The following is a 20,266-nucleotide window of genomic DNA, read 5'->3' on the forward strand; positions in this document are numbered from 1 at the left end:
GTCGATGGTAAAACAAATTGCAGTATATATTCTGCTGTTCTATAGCGCATGCAATGATGTCAGAGAAGAGGAAAAAAAGTTGCTGTTTGCAATAACTTCTTTGTAATATCGCAAATGGACTTGGTAGTTTCACCATTAAGGATTCCAGCTTTAATCTATCTAATAGTGTTAGTTATTGCCAGAAGGAGAAGGGAAGGATGCATTTTGTAAAGTTTTTTAACAGGACTGCTAAAATACTCACTCAGTCAGTTTCTCTCCTCAGGCAACTCCTCTCTCCCTCGCCCTGTCCAGAATGGACCCTCCCCAGAGGAGCTGGAGCAACAGAGGAGGTACCATTCACATGATTTTAGTTGGGGGGGGTGCAGTAGGTCTGGTTTCTGTCAGCAGAGGGGAGATGAAAGTATTGCAAGTGTTGTTTTTTTTTGTTTTACTAAGACTGGTGAAAGGGAACTTGGCTATTGCCTATCTGACTGTTGTTTAGTAGATAATTAGTGTATTTTAAGTATAGGTCTCTATACTTATTTAAATTTTGCTAGGGTAAATGATGTTCACAACGTTTTTACTCACAATGCTCAGTATAGATAGACCGTTCTAAAACGCTGCCCCCTAGAATTCCAGCAACAAGTACAGAATATTGGACTAGACTGTAGACTGAATCCATCCCAATCAGTTCACATGCCTACAAGTCTGAGCATTACAGATAGGAGAGTAATGAACAGAATAAACATGCCTTCAGAAAGTATTCCTACCCTTGACTTAATCCACATTTTGTTGTTACACCCTGAATTCAAAATGGATTAAATAAATAAAAAATGCACGCATCTACACACAATACCCTATAATGACGTGAAAACATGCTTTTAGAAATGTCAATTATAATTATTTTACAAAATTCTTGCAACAAATGGAATGTTATATACAGTGCATTCTGAAAGTATTCAGAACCCTAGACTTTTTCCACATTTTGTTACATTACAGCCTTATTCTAAAATGTATTAAATTGTTTGAGATTGAGATGGCCAAAAGATCAGACACTGGACAGAGGAACTCTGCCTAGAAGGCCAGCATCCCGGAGTCGCCTCTTCACTGTTGATGTTGAGACTGGTGTTTTGCGGGTACTATTTAATGATGCTGCCAGTCGAGGACATTTGCGGCGTCTGTTTCTCAAACTAGACACTCTAATGTACTTATCCTCTTTCTCAGTTGTGCACCGGGGCATCCCACTCCTCTTTCTGTTCTGGTTAGGGCCAGTTTGCGCTGTTCTGTGAAGGGAGTAGTACACAGTGTTGTACGAGATCTTCAGTTTCTTGGCAATTTCTTGCATGAAATAGCCTTAATTTCTCAGAACAAGAATAGACTGGCGAGTTTCAGAAGAGAGGTCTTTGTTTCTGGACATTTTGAGCATGTAATCGAAACCACAAATGCTGATGCTACAGATACTCAACTAGTCTAAAGAAGGCCAGTTTTATTGCTTCTTTAATCAGCACAACAGTTTTCAGCTGTGCTAACATAATTGCAAAAGGCCTTTTAAAATGATAAACTTTGATTAGCTAACACAACGTGCCATTGGAACACAGGAGTGATGGTAGCTGATAATGGGCCTCTGTACGCCTATGTAGATATTCCATAAAAAAATATTTGGTTTCCAGCTACAATAGTCATTTACAACATTAACAATGTCTACACTGTATTTCTGATCAATTTGATGTCATTCTAATGGACAAGGAATGGGCTTTTCAAAAACAAGGACATTTCTAAGTGACCCCAACCTTTTGAAAGGTAGTGTACATATGAGATGAGTAAAGCAGTATGTATACATCAGTAAAGTGACTGGTGTTCCATTATTAAAGTGGCCAGTGATTTCATGTCTATGTATACAGGGCAGCAGCCTCTAAGGTGCAGGGTGGAGTAGCCGGGGGTAGCCGACTAGTGATGGCGATTTAACAGTCTGATGGTTGTGAGAGAAGCTTTTTTTCAGTCTCTCAGTCCCGGCTTTGATGCACCTGTACTGACCTCGTCTTCCGGATGATAGGGGGGTGAACAGGCTGGGGCTCAGGTGGTTGATGTCCTTGACATCGGATGCTGTAGGTGTCCTGGAGGGAAGGCAGTGTGCCTCCGGTGATGTGTTGGGCAGACCGCACCACCCTCTGGTCAGCCCTGTGGTTGCAGGGGGTGCAGTGGCTGTACCAAGCGGTGATGGGGCGGTGATGGGGTGGCAGGTAGCCTAGTGTTAAGAGCGTTGGACTAGTTACCGAAAGGTTGCAAGATCGGATCCCCGAGCTGACATGGTGAACATCTGTCGTTCTGCCCCTGAACAAGGCAGTTAACCCACTGTTCCTAGGCCGTCATTGAAAGTAAGGATTTGTTGTTAATTGACTTGCCAAGTTAAATAAAGGTAAAAAACATTTTTAATACAGCCCAACAGGATACTCTCAATTGTGCATCTGTAAAGGTTTCGGAGGGTCTTAGGGGCCAAGCTGAATTTCTTCAGCCTCCTGAGGTTGAAGAGGCGCTGTTGCGCCTTCTTCACCACACGGTCTGTGTGGGTGTACCATTTTCAGATCGCCATTGATGTGTACGCCGAGGAACTTGAAGCTTTCCACCTTCTCTACTGCGGTCCCATCGATGTGGATAGGGGCGTGCTCCCTTTGCTGTTTCCTGAAGTCCACGATCAGCCCCTTCATTTTGTTGACGTTGAGGGAGAGGTTATTTTCCTGGCACCACTACGCCAGGGCCCTCACCTCCTCCATGTAGGGTGTTTTGTCATTGTTGGTAATCAGCACTACCACTGTTGTGTCGTCTGCAATCTTGATGATTTGAGTTGGAGGCATGCGTGGCCACGCTGTCATGGGTGAACAGGGAGTACAGGAGAGGGCTGAGCATGCACCCTTGTGGGGCCCCTGTGTTGAGGATCAGTGAAGTGGAGATGTTGTTTCCTACCTTCACCATCTGAGGGCATCCTGTCAGGAAGTCCAGGACCCAGTTGCACAGGACGGAGTTCAGACCCAGGGCCCCAAACTTAATAATGAGCTTGGATGGTACTATGGTGTTGAAGGCTGAGCTATAGACAATGAACAGAATTCTGACGTAGATATTCCTTGTTCAGATGGGGTAGGTCAGTGCGATGGCGATTTCATCGTCTGTGGATCTATTATGACTAAGCAAATTGAAGTGGGTCTAGGGTGTCAGGTAAGGTGGAAGTGATATAATCCTTAACTAGCCTCTCGAAGCACTGTATGGTGACAGAAGTGAGTGCTATGGGGCAATAGTCATTTAGTTAAGTTACCTTTGTTCCTGTACCCAATAAAGAAATGGTGGACATCTTGAAGCAAGTGGGGACAGCAGACTGGGATAGGGAGAGATTGAATATGTCCGTAAACACTCCAGCCAGCTGGTCTGCACATGCTCTGAGGACGCGGCTAGGGATGCCGTCTGGGCCAGCAGCCTTGCGAGGGTTAACACGCTTGAATGTCTTACTCGCGTCGGCCATGGAGAATGAGAGCCCACAGTCCTTGGGAGCAGGCCTTGTCGGTGGCACCGTGTTATCCTCAAAACTGGCAAAGGTGTTTAGCTTGTCTGGAATCAAGACTTCGGTGTCCGTGACGTGGCTGGTTTTCTCTTTGTAATCTGTGATTGTCTGTAGACCCTGCCACATACGTCTCGTGTTCCTGAGCCGTTGAATTGCGACTCATATTTACTTCTTACATCTATTTACATTTGGTTCCACAGGGGATTACACTTCATGTTGTCACTGAAGGGATGGTGTTAGAGCTATTAACATAAAGAAGATGTATTGAAATGAGAAATGTGTTCGAAACCTGTCTGTATATTGGCATCTAAATGGTATTTTTAACAAAGCCATTACAGGATAATCGAGGTAGGAAAACACAGGCAAACCGGCGTTAACCAATATAAGAGACTCTGACTATATTCCAGCTGAAAGCTAGCCATTCAAGAGACATGGCAATAGACTTGAGAATCCTCCTCACTGCAAGGAACCAGAAGAGAACTGCTTAACCTATGACATGAGCCAGCCAGGTATAGTTGACCATTTGAGATGACGCTGTGTCCTCCATTTGAGGTGTCCTCTACCTTGAATATACAGGTTTACTGGGGAGTGTCGCCTGGTCATTGATAATGGGATAGACCAGACTGGTATAAACTGGTGTCTGAACAAACATGTTAGGTGTCACTAAAACCTAATACTCACGCTAACACAATCAGGTCCTGTGTGGCTCAGTTGGTAGAGCATGGGCGCTTGCAACACCAGGGTAGGGGGTTAAATTCCTGCTGATGCCATCCAAATGAAAATTAATGCATGCACTACTGTTAGTTACTTTGGAATAAAGTGTTTGCTAAATAACATATTATTCTAATCTACTATACTGTATACACACTAATCTACAGTAACACACTCTAACCTACAATAGACTGATCTCTCATTGTGTCTCACCTTTTGTGTGTCCCTGCGTTTATACTTGTTTGTGAACATTATTTTATAAAGAACTCTGTCTCCCCCTCGCAGACTGGAGCTGCAGAGGCAGGAGCAGCAGGAGAGAGAGCGGCTGGAGAACGAGAGACCGGCCGCACCCATCCCCCCTGCAGCCCCGCCTGCTCCTCCCTCTGCCCCCGGTGGCCCCCCAGCTCCCCCAGGACCGCCTCCACCCCCAGGCCCCCCACCCCCACCTGGCCCCCCACCCCCACCTGGCCCCCCACCACCCCCTGGATCCGGGGCCCCACCTGCCCCACCTCAGTCTGGTGGAGGGGGGGGAGGGGGCGATGGAGGAGGTCTCGGAGGGCCCGGGGGACTAGCTGCAGCCCTAGCAGGAGCCAAACTACGCAAATCGGCCAAGGTGAGACCAGTGTCATGGCCATTTTCCAGGTTACATTTATCGCAGTCATACTGCGCCTTTGACCAGATCTCACAAGGCTTGGAGAAGTGTTTAACGCAGGGCACTCCAACCCTGTTCATGGAGCGCTACCGGCCCGGAAGTTTATCGCTCCAAACCTAGTCTAAAATATATATTTTTTCAATTCTGCTGGTCTACACGACCATCTCCATATTTTCAAAGCGAAAACAGGTTTTTAGAAAAAGTTTGCACTTAGGTTCTGAATAGTTTTTATATTTACTATGAGACTCGAAATTGAGCTCCGCTGCATCCTGTTTCCATTGATCGTCCTTGAGATGTTTCTACAGCTTGATTGGAGTCCACCTGTGGTAAATTCAATTGATTGGACATGATTTGGAAAGGCACACACCTGTCTATATAAGGTCCCATAGTTGACAGTGCATGTCAGAGCAAAAACCAAGCCATGACGTCAAAGGAATTGTCCGTAGAGCTCCGAGACAGGATTGTGTCGAGGCACAGATCTGGGGATGGGTACCAAAAAATTTTTGCAGCATTGAAGGTCCCCAACAACTCTGTGGCCTCCATCATTCTTAAATGGAAGAAGTTTGAAACCACCAAGACTCTTCTTAGAGCTGGCTGCCCGGCCAAACTGAGCCTTGGTCAGGGAGGTGACCAAGAACCCAATTGTCACTCTGACAGAGCTCCAGAGTTCCTCTGAGGAGATGGGAGAACCACTCCTCAGTAAAAGGCACGTGACAGCCCACTTGGAGTTTGCCAAAAGGCACCTAAAGACTCTCAGACCATAAGAAACAAGATTCTCTGCTCTGATGAAACCAATATTGAACTTGTTTGCCTGAATGCCAAGTGTCACGTCTGGAGGAATCCTGACATCATCCCTACGGTGAAGCATGGTGTTGGCAGCATCATGCTGTGGGGGTGTTTTTCAGCGGCAGGGACTGGGAGACAAATCAGGATCAAGGGACAGATGAACGGAGCAAAGTACAAAGAGATCCTTGATGGAACCCTGCTCCAGAGCACTCCAGACCTCAGACTGGGGCAAAGGTTCACCTTCCAACAGGACAACAACCCTAAGCACACAGCCAAGACAACCCAGGAGTGGCTTCGGAACAAGTTTCTGAATGTGGCCCAGCCAGAGCCCGGACTCTTGTGAGGTGTCTGTATTTCTGATAAATTTTATGTTACTTCCAAGCTTCCAAGCTTTGGAGACCAGGAATACTTATTTCCTAAATAGCCGTTCAAGTTTTTCTTAATCACTAATCCAGAATAGTTCCTGTTTTCGTTACTACATTGTTGTATAATCAGTGAGTTGGACACCTTTCAAATGCTTCATTCCTTCCTCCCTTTCTTGAGGTAATCACTGGTCTGTAAGTGAGTGGAGATAGGTGAAGACATGGTTTCCATCTTTCACAAATCTGTGTGTCAGATCAGTGATTTCCTTAAAGAAGGAAGGGAAAAATTAATCTTGAAGGAGCCTGTTTATCTCTGTAGGAGGATGATGGTGCGGCAGCACCCCCTCCATCGGGAGGAGGAGGAGGTGGTGGTGGGGGAGGAAATCTGATGGGGGAGATGAGTGCCATCCTGGCCCGACGGTGAGCCACTGCCTTAGTCTTTGTTACACACTCTTCCAGCCCCACATGTATGATGAGTGTTTGTGTTTGTCAAGTGTGTGTGTGTGCTTACGACATATGGCTTTGCGTGTGTAAGATTGCAGAGGCTAAGCTGTTGTCTTCATTGTCTTTTTGTACAGGAAGAAAATGTCAGATAATCCAGGCGCAAAGAAGGATGTGCCCAGCAATGTAAGTCTATTGTAAATCATTTCATAATAAATCTGTGTGTGTGTAAGCTGCAAGTCAAGTCACACTGTGCTAAAGGGATGAAGCAATGTCATTTTATGCTTTTAGGAAGACTCCTCAAAGTCCTCAGGCCAAGGTGGTGAGTAGATCCGCTGAAGTCTTCATTCACTCCTTCTGTATTTGAGTGGGCGTGCACATGGAGGCTATTCCAGAAAGCATATGTTTTCAAGAAATATTCATTAGGCACCACCAAATGAACAAAAACGCACCGAAATGGGGAGGGACTAGCTGAACTTGTCCAACAAGAAACAGCTCCCATGTGCATACCCATTTTTGTTTTCTGTTGCTATTTATTATTTTTTTTCTGCGGTGTGCACTAATGAATACAACCCAGATTTCTTGTCCCATATGAATGTTCTCCTCTCCTTTGTCTGATTTGAGCTGTGAAGCATTTGTTGGCCTTTTATTGACTAAAATATCATATATATTCTTTGATTCATAATTCTCATGATCTCCTTTTGCCGTGACAGACAGCCTCAGGAGACCGTGGGAGAAATCAGCCACCATTCCAAGGTAGGGAGCTCCCTGGTCAGTTGAACATCAACACAATTAACACCACCACACTCTCGTCTCTCGTACCTGTGGTGCAGGAAATCACAGCCCAGTTCACCTCCCCCCCTGTTTATTACTTTTCTACAAGAATTGTTTTTTATGTGTACTATGGGAGGACAAAACTAGACGGGCACAAATTCAATATTTTTCTATCCCACTTCTGTAAAGAGAGCGTGTTTTGAGAGAATCTTGCATGTCTCAAACAGGACTAACTCAACCACCAAGACCCAGCTGCAGGAGAGCAGCCCCACCTCCACCACCTCTGCTCTTCCTCCTGCCCCCCCTTCTCCATCCTCTGCCCCATTGCCCAGGTACACCCTATTTGCCCCACCCTACCCTTATCCCTAGACCCTAATGCTGGCGCTCCATGTCTGTCTGCAGCTTCTCCGCAGCTACTCCACTGGTGTAGGGTGAAGTTGCCCCTAGACGCTGGTCTTGGGTCAGTTTTGCATTTCCCCTACTAATGGTTGAAGTTAGGATTGGGGAGAGGAAGCGGATATTAGATCTGTACCAAGGGGAAACTTCACCCTGGGGTGTCTCACTAGGGAACTACCAATAGCCCTGTGTGCTACGTGTGGCCTCTTGTGCCAAGGGATTAAGCAACACAATGCTTTGAACATTATAGTTTTTGCCCTAGCACTAACACATCTGATTCTATTCAAAGGCTTGATGATGATGATTGATTGTATGTATTTTAGTGCAAGGGCAAAAACGAAAATATGCACCTCTCCAGGACCAGGATTGAGAAACACTCTGCTTTAGGTCCTAGCAATCCTCAAGGCCTGGTCATGTATTTGGTGTTCTCTGTTTTTGTCTTTTTCCGTCTTGTTAAGATTTAAAAAAGGGTCACAAAAATAGCGCAAGAGATGGTTTCAGTCAACAGCATGTTTGTCCTGCTCCTGCTAATGACAAGGCCTAGCCCAGAAACAACCCTCTATACACCCTAGGCCAGGGGTCGGCAACAAGACCGCAAGTGATTTATTTTGCCCACCCCCCCACATACACACACACAAAAAAAATATATATTAAAAAATTATATTTATTATTTTGGGGGGGGGGGGGATTTTCGTTTTTGGTATAACAAATAAAATCCCCAAAAATCACAGAGTTTTATTTAGGAAATCTGTTCCCAAGTATTCCCACAATTACAAAAAGAGATGTGATTGGGTCTCAATTTATTCAAAGTATGTGTGAGCGGACCAAGTAATTGGGCGTCACTCTAAAGCGGGAAGGTGGAATAAACGAGTCAAAGTAAGTTTTCTTGATTGAACACAGTTCTCTATTGAGGGCATTGGGTCAACCCAAACACTCCAACATAATCAATGAAAATCTTCCAAGGAAAAACACATCTTCTCCAGATGAAACAAGAACATAATAGGATTATCTTTAAACTACAACAAAAAGTCACGGGATTGTCACCGTCTTAGTGGTTCTTCCTGGATAGCTCCTCTCTCTCGGTGGCCATCTTCCAGAGATAGTTTTCCCCCCTCTCTGCTGGTTCCATTCTCTCTCTTATAGGGGAAGGAGAGTATGTAATTAGTACCGTCAGCTGTGCTTAATTGCCTCTGGTTACCTTGTCTCCCATGCCTTGTTGGGCTACTATCCATGAGCCCAGCCTGCCCTCTGGTGGTCCTTCCACATATGACATTTTTATTTTCAAATACAATCTTTTGGGGCTTGGTTGTGGTCAATTTGCAATGTACACATTATAATTATTTTCTGGCTCCCAACCATTTGCCCAACAAAAATCTAGTTGCCTACACCTGCCCTAGGCATTGGTGTAGATTTGAAGGGATTGGAAAAGCAATATGGTGAATAAAAAAATCCTCTTAGCCTATCAGAGTGTAAGGTAGGGCAACTACCATATTGTTTATAGTGCCAGTCCAATTCATTCATATCAACATCAAGTGCCAAGAGGTTAGGGTATGTTTCTGGAATGAGGCTTCTCTCAAGTCAAACAATTGTCTCACCCCCTCAGATTTGGAAGCAAAATTGATTAACTCAAGATAAGTGGCTATGATAAGTTAAATCTGGTGTACTAGTACATAGTTGGAAAAAACCTATTGTAAGTAATGTAGCCAAAGTCACACCACACTGACGATTGAAAATACTTCCGTTTCTATGTCTGTACAACACCAGCAGAGGGGTGTTATCCACTCCTCATTGGTCTGCTATGGCTGTTACCACAGTGACAAGATGGTTGGATAGCAGCCGTGGCAGCCTTTATTTAACTAAGCAAGTCAGTTAAGAACAAATTCTTATTTACCGCCTACACCGGCCAAACCTGGACGACGCTGGGCCAATTGTGCACCGCCCCATAGAACTGCCAATCACGGCCAGATGTGATACAGCCTTGACTTGAACTAAGGTGTCTGTAGTGACGCCTTAGACCACCGCGCCACTCGGGAGCGTAACAAACCGCCACTTTTGGCCAAACCGAGCTTCCATATCCTCGGTCTTTGTTGTTGACCTCCCGCTCTCTGCCCATCTTGTCCCACGATTCAATCCTTTTTTCCCCCATTCTCTACCTGTTTCTCTCTCATCTCTCTCTCCTTCTCCCATCGCTCACTCCCTTCTCGCCCCTCTCTCTTGCTCTCTCTCTCTCGCTCTCCTTCTCCCATCGCTCTCGCTTCCCTCTCTCTCTCGCTCTCCTTCTCCCATCGTTCTCGCTTCCCTCTCCTCCTCCCATCGCTCTCACTCCCTTCTCGCCCCTCTCTCTTGCGCTCTCTCGCTCTCCTTCTCCCATCGCTCTCACTCCCTTCTCGCCCCTCTCTCTTGCTCTCTTTCTCTCTCGCTCTCCTTCTCTCATCGCTCTCACTCCCTTCTCGCCCCTCTCTCTCTCTCCTTCTCCCATCGCTCTCGCTTCCCTCTCTCTATCACTCTCCTTCTCCCATCGCTTTCGCTCCTCTCTCTCACTTTCTCCTCCTCCCATCGCTCTCACTCCCATCTCGTTCCTCTCTGTCTATATCTGTTTCTGACAGGATGAAGGCAGTGAACAACACCACTGCCAGCACAGGCAGTGAAGACACAGAGATGGAGAGAATCAAACAGGTAAGCTCCACCTTTGACCTGTTAATGTTGTCTTTAAAGGATTACTGTCATGTAGACTAGACATAACAGGAGGCCATTGCTCCTCTACTAATGGTGGATAAAGACAATCTATTGGCATCATTCTCAGATAATACTATTTTGATTTGTGTGTTTAGGACATCCTTGAGGAAGTGAGAAAAGAGCTCCATAAAGTGAAAGATGAAATTATCGGGGGTGAGTTCCTGATTTGGCCCGTCCCATTCAAGGAGCACTCCCTAGCGTTTTCTTTTTTTGTTACTAACAGTACAGTCAATAAGAATCACAATACATTTTTGCTCCAGCCACTGCAGTATATTTATATACCTTTTACACACATTATTTATTTGGTTTAATATTATTTTCTCAATTCTCATTATTACAAATCATATCTCAGAATAAGTCATACTGATATATATGATTTGTAATGATGACAATTGAGAAAATATTATTAATCCATGAGGTATTTAAAATAAATAATTTGTAGGTTCGGACAATATGTGAGGATTTTTGGAGCCTCTCTCTTTCTCGCTAATTCCCCCTCTTTCTCTTTCAGCATTTATCCAGGAGCTGCAGAGGAGAGACCCAGTATAGTCTCTCAACATATATCCACTGGCACCTGGACAGAAGATGGTGGGGAGGGGTGGATGGATCATACGCTTCCTGCACTGTTCAGGCTGTTCTCCCTCAGTGTTCTACTCACCACATACCTATACGTTTAGGATTGTACCAATCGGCACTCTTCCGAAATTCTGTTTGCCGTTATTTTTCTCGTTTCAAGAGCTTTGCTGTGCCTCTCTTGCTCCGCCATCACTGCCTACCTTACTCTATTCTACTCACCTCCCAAGTCAACTCCCATATCTTACCTGTGTCCATTTCTGGCCTTACTCTTCACTAGAGAAAACAATTCAGGGAATATCATCGACCACACCATCGAAACGCAGTACATTTCCAACAGTTGCACATTTAAAAGTCAACCTAACTTTGGTCGCTGCAGCAGAAGTACATTTTTTGGTATATTTTTGTAATGAACTGCAGTAGTTGACCACAGGGGGGCACTGTGAATCAGGATAATCGCACATGAAGCCTATCTCTGTAGTTTCTGTACTACCCAGGAGCAGTCAGGGAACTACAAATCCCAGCTCGCAACAATAAGGGAGTTCTCCTGGTTAAATTTCTGTCTGTCTGTCTACAGCTATTAAAAGTAAGGTGCTGATCTTGGGTCAGTTTTGCATTTTCCCAACTAATGGTTAAGTTAGGATTAGAGGCGGGGAACCTGTTCCTAGATCTCTACCAAGGGGAAACTTCACCCCGGGGGCCACTTTATACTGGTTGTCCTCTGAGCTCTGGCTACACCTCACATCAACTGTTTTTTTTTCACCTCAGTGATTAGCGGAAGCATATCAGCTAGGACCGTCTGCACCGGGTCCTATTCCAGTTACCATGCCCACTTTTCCATGTAGCACAGACAACCCCAGCAGACCACCTATAGATGACAAAAGGGCCCAATCCCAAAACAACCCCTAGCCCCTACAACCTCTGCCTCACTAGTAGAGATGTGAGAAGATTGGTGTAAGCAATATGGAAAAATGTCATTCAGCCAATCAGCGCAAGTTGGAGCTATTACCATATTACTTACGACAGTCTCATCCATTCAGATCTCCACAAGTACATAGGGCTAGGGGTCGATATGGGATATGATGACAGTTTGCCACCTGGACACAGAAACATAATTATTAGAATGGGCATTGTCCTCTAAAAGCAATGAACAATTGTTGATTGGATGTTAGATGAACAATTGTATCTATTTAAAGAATTACTAAATATTTTCTACGCACTTTAATGCCTGACATTTCCCTGTGAAGCACATCCAATAGGTTGCCAACCATATCCATTCCCCAATGACATGGAGACCTATGCCTGTTCTGTCCATTCTATTTCTACGCTCCTAACGCTGCCTACTCTTCTAGTCGCCACATAAGAAAAGAGGTGAGAAGAGGAGTGGAGCAGGTTGGGGACTGTACCTGGTATGATTCTGCTGCAGTTCAGGCAACTGCAACGTATCACTGTGCAGTCCAAGGACTTGTACTTGACTGTGTAGGATCTTAGTGCCTTCAGAAAGTATTCACACCCCCTTGACTTTTTCTACATTTTGTTGTGTTAGACTGAATTTCAAATGGATAAATTGTAGATATGTCACTGATCCACATACAATATCCCATAATGTAAAAAGTGGAATTTTGCTTTTAGAATTTTTCTTTACAAATTAATACAAAATGAAAAACGAAAATGTCTTGAGTCAATAAGTATTCAACCCCTTTGTTATGTCAAGCTAAATAAGTTCAGGAGAAAAACATTTGCTTATCAAGTCATGTAAGTTGCATAGACTCACTCTGTGCAATAATAGTGTTTAACGTGATTTTTGAATGACTACCCGATCTCTGTACCCTACAGAGCGCAGCGGTCTAAGGCACTGCATCTCAGTTCAAGAGGTGTCACTACAGTCCCTGGTTCGAATCCAGGCTGCATCACATCCGGCTGTGATTGGGAGTCCCATAGAGCAGGGCACAATTGTCCCAGCGTCATCCAGGTGGCCGGTGTAGGTCGTCATTGTAAATAAGAATTTGTTCTAAACAGACTTGCCTAGTTTAAATAAAGGTTAAATATGCTGCCACAGCCGCTATCCAGCTATCTTGTCACTGTGGTAACAGCCATAGCACCACAGAAAGTTACAGACCAATGTAACTGACTTGCCAAGTTAAATAAAGGTATAGTAAAAATACAATTATCTGTAAGGTCCTTCAGTTGAGTAGTGAATTTCAAGCACAGATTCAACCACAAAAACTGAGGTTTTCCAATGCCTCACAAAGAAAGGTACCTATTGGTAGATGGTATAATAAAATATACCACTGAGCATGGTGAAGTTATTAATTACACTTTGGATAGTGTACCCAGTCACTACAAAGATACAGGCATCCTTCCTAACTCAGTTGCCGGAGAGGAAGGAAACCACTCAGGGATTTCACCATGAGGCCAATGGTGATTTTAAATGACGGTTATGGGAGGGGAACTGAGGATGGATCAATAATAGTGTTACTCCACAATATTAACCTAAATGACAGAGTGAAAAGAAGGAAGCCTGTACAGAATAAAAAATGTTCCAAAGCATACATTCTGTTTGCAGTGAGGCACACAAATAATAATGCAAAGAAATTAACTTTTTGTCTTGCATACAAGATGTTATGTTTGGGGCAAATCCAACATCACTGAGTACCACTCTTCATATGTTCGAGAATGGTTGTGGCTGCATCATGTTATGGGTATGCTTGTATTGGCAAGGACTAGTTTTTTGGGGGGATAAAAATAAACTTAATCGAGCTAGGTACAGGCAATCTGGTTCAGTTTGCTTTCCAACAGACACTGGGAGACAAATTCACCTTCCAGCAGGACAATAATCTAAAACACAAAATGTGAAGAAAAAAAGTTAAGGTTTGTGAATACTTTCTGAAGGTACTGTACTTAATAATACTTCGGTGGCAGCTAACATGAGAGACGCCAATCTTAGCTAATGCAACTCTGCCTCGTCACCTGAACACACTTACAATCGTATAGATTTGTTATTAAGCAAAAAAGAATAGTACTTAAATTGCATATGGTTTTCTATTCCCATTGGAAATACTGTGGTAATGACAATGGAACATATTTTGGATGTATTTTTTGATATATTATAATTGTTATTTTGGATTTATTAAGGGTGATTTTCTATTGGAAAGAATGATATTTACACTGAAATTTGTGAGAGAAAATGCCTTTAAGACACCTGTTTGGAGTTGCCTTTCTGGTCAAATACAGCTCTTGTATTAAACTATTGTCTGTCTCATCTGTTGTTTTGGGTGGGTGGAGAGACTAGGGATGTATTTAACAGTTTTCATAGTAGCAGTTATATTTACTTGAATGCACACCATTTATATACCGCAAGAATATGCAGTGTTTTGTGTGAGTGTGTGCATCACCTAGTAGAGGGCTAGTGATTTCTGTTCAATGGTCTGATGACCTGGTAATAGGAGCAGTTTTTTAATCTCTCTGTCTTAGCTCTGATGCACCTGGACGGTAGCTGAGTGAACAGTCTGTGGCTCGGGTAGCTGAGGTCCTTAATGCTCTTCTTGGCCTTCCTTTGACACTGGATGCTGTAATGTCCTGGAGCGCAGGCAACGTGCCCCCGGTGATTTGTTGGGGTGCCCGCACCACCTTCTGGAGAGCCATGCGGTTGTGGGCGGAGCAGTTGCTGTACCAGGCAGTGACGCAGCCCAACAGAATGCTCTCAATGGCGCATCTGTAGAAGTGTGCGAGGGACTTGGAGGCCATGCAAAATTTCTTCAGCCGCCTGAGGTTGAAGAGGCACTGTTGCGCCTTCTTCTCCACAATGTTGATGTGGCGAGACTGTTGCGGTCATGAAATTTTGTCAGCCGGTTGTCATGCGAAAGACTGCCGGTGTTGCGGTAATTGGCATTATTCATTAACATAAACACGTTTACCATCGCCAGGCCTCCATGCACACAAGCCCCTGATGCGCGCCTTTGGAACATCTACATTTAAAAAGTTGAACAATCAATTTAATATACACCATCACAATGAATACCATTTTTGGCCTTTCTAGGGAGTTTTTCCTAGCCAACGTGCTTCAACACCGGCATTGCTTGCTGTTTGGGGTTTTAGGCTGGGTTTCTGTGTAGCACTTTGAGATATCAGCTGATGTACGAAGGGCTATATAAATACATTTGATTTCAATACATTATTCATTTTAGGTAGGTCTAAAGAAACATTTTGATATGAAGAAAATGTTTTTCAGAAGAGCAGAATATGAGTTGGCCTACTGTATGTTATCTGGCTATGCCCCATGCTGTAGGCTTGTTCATTTAGCAGACAAGTGCCATTATTTTATATGATTGTATAGTAAGAAGAATATAATTGAATTTGACTGAATAAAATAGATAGGATATTTTGCCCATCCCCGCGCAAGTGTGCAAATGAAGTGGTTATGTTGAGCATAAAAGTGATAATTTGAAACCGGTCCTATATGCTAGATCCAGAGTTATTTAGCAACTTTAGTTGTGACTGATATACGCTGTTCTCTCATCAGCTGATCATATTTTCACTATTCTAAATGTAATCTTGTCTTTACTAATATGTAACATTTGTTTAGATTTAGAATGGTCCATTATCAAATGGGCAGGGACATGGGGGGGGGGGGAAGCATCTATATGCAAGTTTTTCAGGCTACTCCGGTTATTTCACTCCATGCAACAACCACTTTTTGAGGAGCATGCAGCCTCGCTGCGTGACAGGTGATAATCCGTCCAAACTCTGTATTGCCTCCAACCCAGTGCCTGCACTTACCCAGTGCTTAGTTCTTTGTTGAGGAGGGGGGTGCTAAACTGACATATGGAATTATTTTAAGATATTACGGATCATTGAGCTATTTGATTTAGAATTTTAGAACCCCTTTATGTATAACAAAAAATACTACTAAAGGCCATAGAAACACACACAGAAAATAAATCATAACAAACAAGGTTTTGAAGTGTCTGCCCTAAATTTAGGAGATATTTTTTTTAAATCATACAGTACCAGTCAAAAGTCTGGACATACTCATTCCAGGGTTTTTATTGAATGAGTAGGTGTGTCCAAACTTTTGACTGGTACTGTGTATGTATACACTGTACTAGAATCATAGTGAAGACATCAAAACTATGACAGAGTTCCTCTGTCCAGTGTCTGTGTTCTTTTGCCCATCTTAATCTTTTCTTTTTATTGGCCAGTCTGAGATATGTATTTTTCTTTGCAACTCTGCCTAGAAGGCCAGCATCCCGGAGTCAGATGTTACTATGGAATACTGAAGTATAATTACAAGCATTTCAAAAGTGTCAAAGGCTTTTATTGACAATTATATGAAGTTGATGCAAAGAGTCAATATTTGCGGTGTTGATCCTTCTTTTTCAAGACCTCTGCAATCTGCCCTGGCATGCAATCAATGAATTTCTGGGCCACATCCTGACTGATGGCAGCCCATTCTTGCATAATCAATGCTTGGGGTTTGTCAGAATTTGTGGGGTTTTGTTTGTCCACCCGCCTCTTGAGGATTGACCACAAATTCTCAATGGGATTAAGGTCTGGGGCGTTTTCTAGCCATGGACCTAAAATATCAATGTTTTGTTCCCCGAGCCACTTAGTTATCACTTTTGCCTTATGGCAATGTGCTCCATCATGCTGGAAAAGGCATCGTTCGTCACCAAACTGTTCCTGGATGGTTGGGAAAAGTTGCTCTCGGAGGATGTGTTGGTACCATTCTTAGGCCAAATTGTGAGTGAGCCCAATCCCTTGGCTGAGAAGCAACCCCACACATGAATGGTCTCAGGATGCTTTACTGTTGGCATGACACAGGACTGATGGTAGCGCTCACCTTGTCTTCTCCGGACAAGCTTTTTTCTGGATGCCCCAAACAATCGGAAATGGGATTCATCAGAGAAAATGACTTTACCCCAGTCTTCAGCAGTCCAATCCCTGTACCTTTTGCAGAATACCAGTCTGTCTCTGATGTTTTTCCTGGAGAGAAGTGGCTTCTTTGCTCCCCTTCTTGACACCGGGCCATCCTCCAAAAGTCCTCGCCTCACTGTGTGTGCAGATGAACTCACACCTGCCTGCTGCCATTCCTGAGCAAGCTCTGTACTGGTGGTGCCCCGATCCCGCAGCTGAATCAACTTTAGGAGAAGGTCCTGGCGCTTGCTGGACTTTCTTGGGCGCAATAAAGCCTTCTTCACAACAGTTGAACCGCTCTCCTTGAAGTTCTTGATGATCCGATAAATGGTTGATTTAGGTGAAATCTTACTGGCAGCAATATCCTTGCCTGTGAAGCCCTTTTTGTGCAAAGCAATTATGATGGCACGTGTTTCCTTGCAGGTAACCATGGTTGACAGAGGAAGGACAATGATTCCAAGCACCACCCTCCTTTTGAAGCTTCCAGTCTGTTATTTGAATTCAATCAGCATGACAGAGTGATCTCCAGCCTTGTCCTTGTCAACACTCACACCTGTGTTAACGAGAGAATCACCGACATGATGTCAGCTGGTCCCTTTGTGGCAGGGCTGAAATGCAGTGGAAATGTTTTTTGGGGATTCAGTTCATTTGCATGGCAAAGAGGGACTTTGCAATTAATTGCAATTAATCTGATCTTCATAACATTCTGGAGTATGTGCAAATTGCCATCATACAAACTGAGGCAGCAGACTTTGAAAATTAATATTTGTGTCATTCTCAAAACTTTTGGCCACGACTTAATACAGTAGAAGGCTGGTCCAGTTGGATAAATTAAAGAGAGAGCTCACCCAAATTCCAAAATGACAATGGTTTCCTTACCCTGTAACAGTCTATGGACAAGGTATGATGGCATTACACAACTAATGAGCCACCCATATTCAAGATAGATTGTTCCTTTGGTAGTGAATGTAATGGACCCCACACTGTATCAGAAAGCAGGCAAAACTAAGTTGGTTGCAGCTAAACTCAGCAAAAAAAGAAACGTCCCTTTTTTAGAACCCTGTCTTTCAAAGATAATTCGTAAAAATCCAAATAACTTCACAGATCTTCATTGTAATGGGTTTAAACGCTGTTTATCATGCTTGTTCAATGAAACATAAACAATTAATGAACATGCACCTGTGGAACAGTCATTAAGATACTAACAGCTTACAGACGGTAGGCAATTAAAACCACCGTTATGAAAACTTAGGACACTAAAGAGGCCTTTCTACTGACTTTGAAAAACACCAAAAGAAACATGCCCAGGGTCCCTGCTCATCTGCGTGAACGTGCCTTAGGCATGCTGCAGGGAGGCATGAGGACTGCAGATGTGGCCATGGCAATAAATTGCAAAAAATGAATCAATTTGGAGGTGGATAATCCGTCATGGTCTGGGGTGGAGTGTCACAGCATCATCCGTCTGAGCTTGTTGTCATTGCAGGCGATCTCAATACTGTGCGTTACAGGTGAGACATCCTCCTCCTTAATGTGGTACCCTTCCTGCAGCCTCATCCTGACATGACACTCCAGCATGACAATGCCACCAGCCATACTGCTCGTTCTGTGCGTGATTTCCTGCAAGACAGGAATGTCAGTGTTCTGCCATGGTCAGTGAAGTGCCCGGATCTCAATCTCATTGAGCACGTCTGTGACCTGTTGGATCGGAGGGTGAGGGCTAGGGCCATTCCCCCCCAGAAATGTCTGGGAACTTCCAGGTGCCTTGGGGGAAGAGTGGGGTAACATCTCACAGTGAGAACTGGCAAATCTGATGCAGTTCATGAGGAGGAGATGCACTGCAGTACTTAACGCAGCTGGTGGCCACACCAGATACTGACTACGTTTGAGTTTGACCCCCACTTTGTTTAGGGACACATTATTCAATTTCTGTTAGTCACATGTCTGTGGAACTTCAGTTTATGAGTTTAAACTGAGTTTATGGCTCAGTTGTTGAATCTTATGTTCATACACATATTTACACATGTTCAGTTTGCTGATAATAAAATAGTTGACAGTGAGAGAACGTTTCTTTTGCATATCTTGTTTATCTATCTTAACTTCAATGTTGTACCTGGTCTGGTTGTAATACAACAGATTGTTGTACCTGTCCTTTAGGAATAGATTCAATCCGGACCGCGGAAAATCTCCGTTCAGGGTTGGGTAGGTTACTTTCTAAATGTAATCAGTTATAGTTACTAATTTTTAACCAGTAAAATAACTTTTGGATTACCCAAATTTAGTAACGTAATCTGATTACATTCAGTTATTTTTAGATTATTTTCCCTTTAAGAGGTATTAGAAAAATACAAAAATATATGTTACCAATTGTACAACATCTATTGCAGGATAAATCAATGTTAAAGTTTAAATTGCTGGCTATATATAGATGTAAAGTTTTACTTTATGGGTTGGTTATGTAGGCTTCTTCTAACCTATTGCTTTCTAATGTTAAATTATCTTTACATTAATATATATATAGTTTATACATTCAAAAATAGATAGCAACTACAGATTGCCCCTGTAAGTCAATCAAAAGTGTGCGAGCTTGAGCATGTGTCCATTAGGCCTATGGATTTTTTTTTTTATCTTCATGAATTAGATTGAGCAATAAAAGCCCCACTTTTATTCAGTAGGCTGGGATCCGCACTATGCAGATGTTGCAAGAGCGCATTTTTCACTAGCTGTCCACTGGTTTCAAAAACAATGAACAAAATGTCATCAATCTACAAGCAATATCCCATAATGACAAAGCAAAAACAGGTTTAAATTTTTTTTGCAAATGAAATAAAAACAAAAACAGACATGATTTGGAAAGGAACACACCTGTCTATATAAGGTCCCACAGTTGACAGTGCATGACAGAGCAAAAACCAAGACATGAGGTCGAAGGACTTGTCCGATACAGGATTGTGTTGAGGTGCAGATCTGGGGAAGGGTATCAAAAAATGTCTACAGCTTTGAAGATCCCCAAGAACACAGTGGCCTCCATCATTCTTAAATGGAAGAAGTTAGCAACCACCAAAACTCTTCCAAGAGCTGGCCGCCCGGCCAAACTGAGCAATCGGGGAGAAACGCCTTGATCAGGGATGTGACCAAGAAACCGATGGTCACTCTGACAGAGCTCCAGAGTTCCTCTGTGGAGATGGGAGAAACTTCCAGAAGGACAACCATCTCTGCAGCACTCCACCAATCAGGTCTATATGGTAGAGTGGCCAGAAGGAAGCCACTCCTAAGTAAAAGGTACATGACAGCCCGCTTGGAGTTTGCCAAAAGGCGCCTAGGGGACTCACAAGATTCTCTGGTCTGATGAAACCAAGATTGAACTCCATGGCCTGAATGCCAAGTGTCACG

The 20,266-nt window shown here is 43.6% G+C and overlaps 1 protein-coding gene across 2 annotated transcripts in view; it reads left to right on the forward strand.

Annotated features, from left to right (window-relative positions):
- Window positions 1-12,626, forward strand: part of LOC139420772 (vasodilator-stimulated phosphoprotein-like) — a 35,854-nt gene extending 23,228 nt beyond the window's left edge. For both annotated transcript variants that reach the window (XM_071171004.1, XM_071171003.1), the window contains exons 4-13: window positions 263-329; window positions 4,526-4,853; window positions 6,360-6,460; window positions 6,619-6,667; window positions 6,773-6,803; window positions 7,195-7,237; window positions 7,483-7,587; window positions 10,258-10,327; window positions 10,483-10,540; window positions 10,899-12,626. In XM_071171004.1, coding sequence (XP_071027105.1) covers window positions 263-329; window positions 4,526-4,853; window positions 6,360-6,460; window positions 6,619-6,667; window positions 6,773-6,803; window positions 7,195-7,237; window positions 7,483-7,587; window positions 10,258-10,327; window positions 10,483-10,540; window positions 10,899-10,936 — 890 coding nt within the window. In that variant the 3' untranslated portion in view covers window positions 10,937-12,626. The remainder of the gene's footprint in view (window positions 1-262; window positions 330-4,525; window positions 4,854-6,359; window positions 6,461-6,618; window positions 6,668-6,772; window positions 6,804-7,194; window positions 7,238-7,482; window positions 7,588-10,257; window positions 10,328-10,482; window positions 10,541-10,898) is intronic.
- Window positions 12,627-20,266: the final 7,640 nt, after the last annotated feature.

Source organism: Oncorhynchus clarkii, chromosome 12 (genome assembly GCF_045791955.1).
Source record: "Oncorhynchus clarkii lewisi isolate Uvic-CL-2024 chromosome 12, UVic_Ocla_1.0, whole genome shotgun sequence".
NCBI classification, from domain to species: Eukaryota; Metazoa; Chordata; class Actinopteri; order Salmoniformes; family Salmonidae; genus Oncorhynchus; species Oncorhynchus clarkii.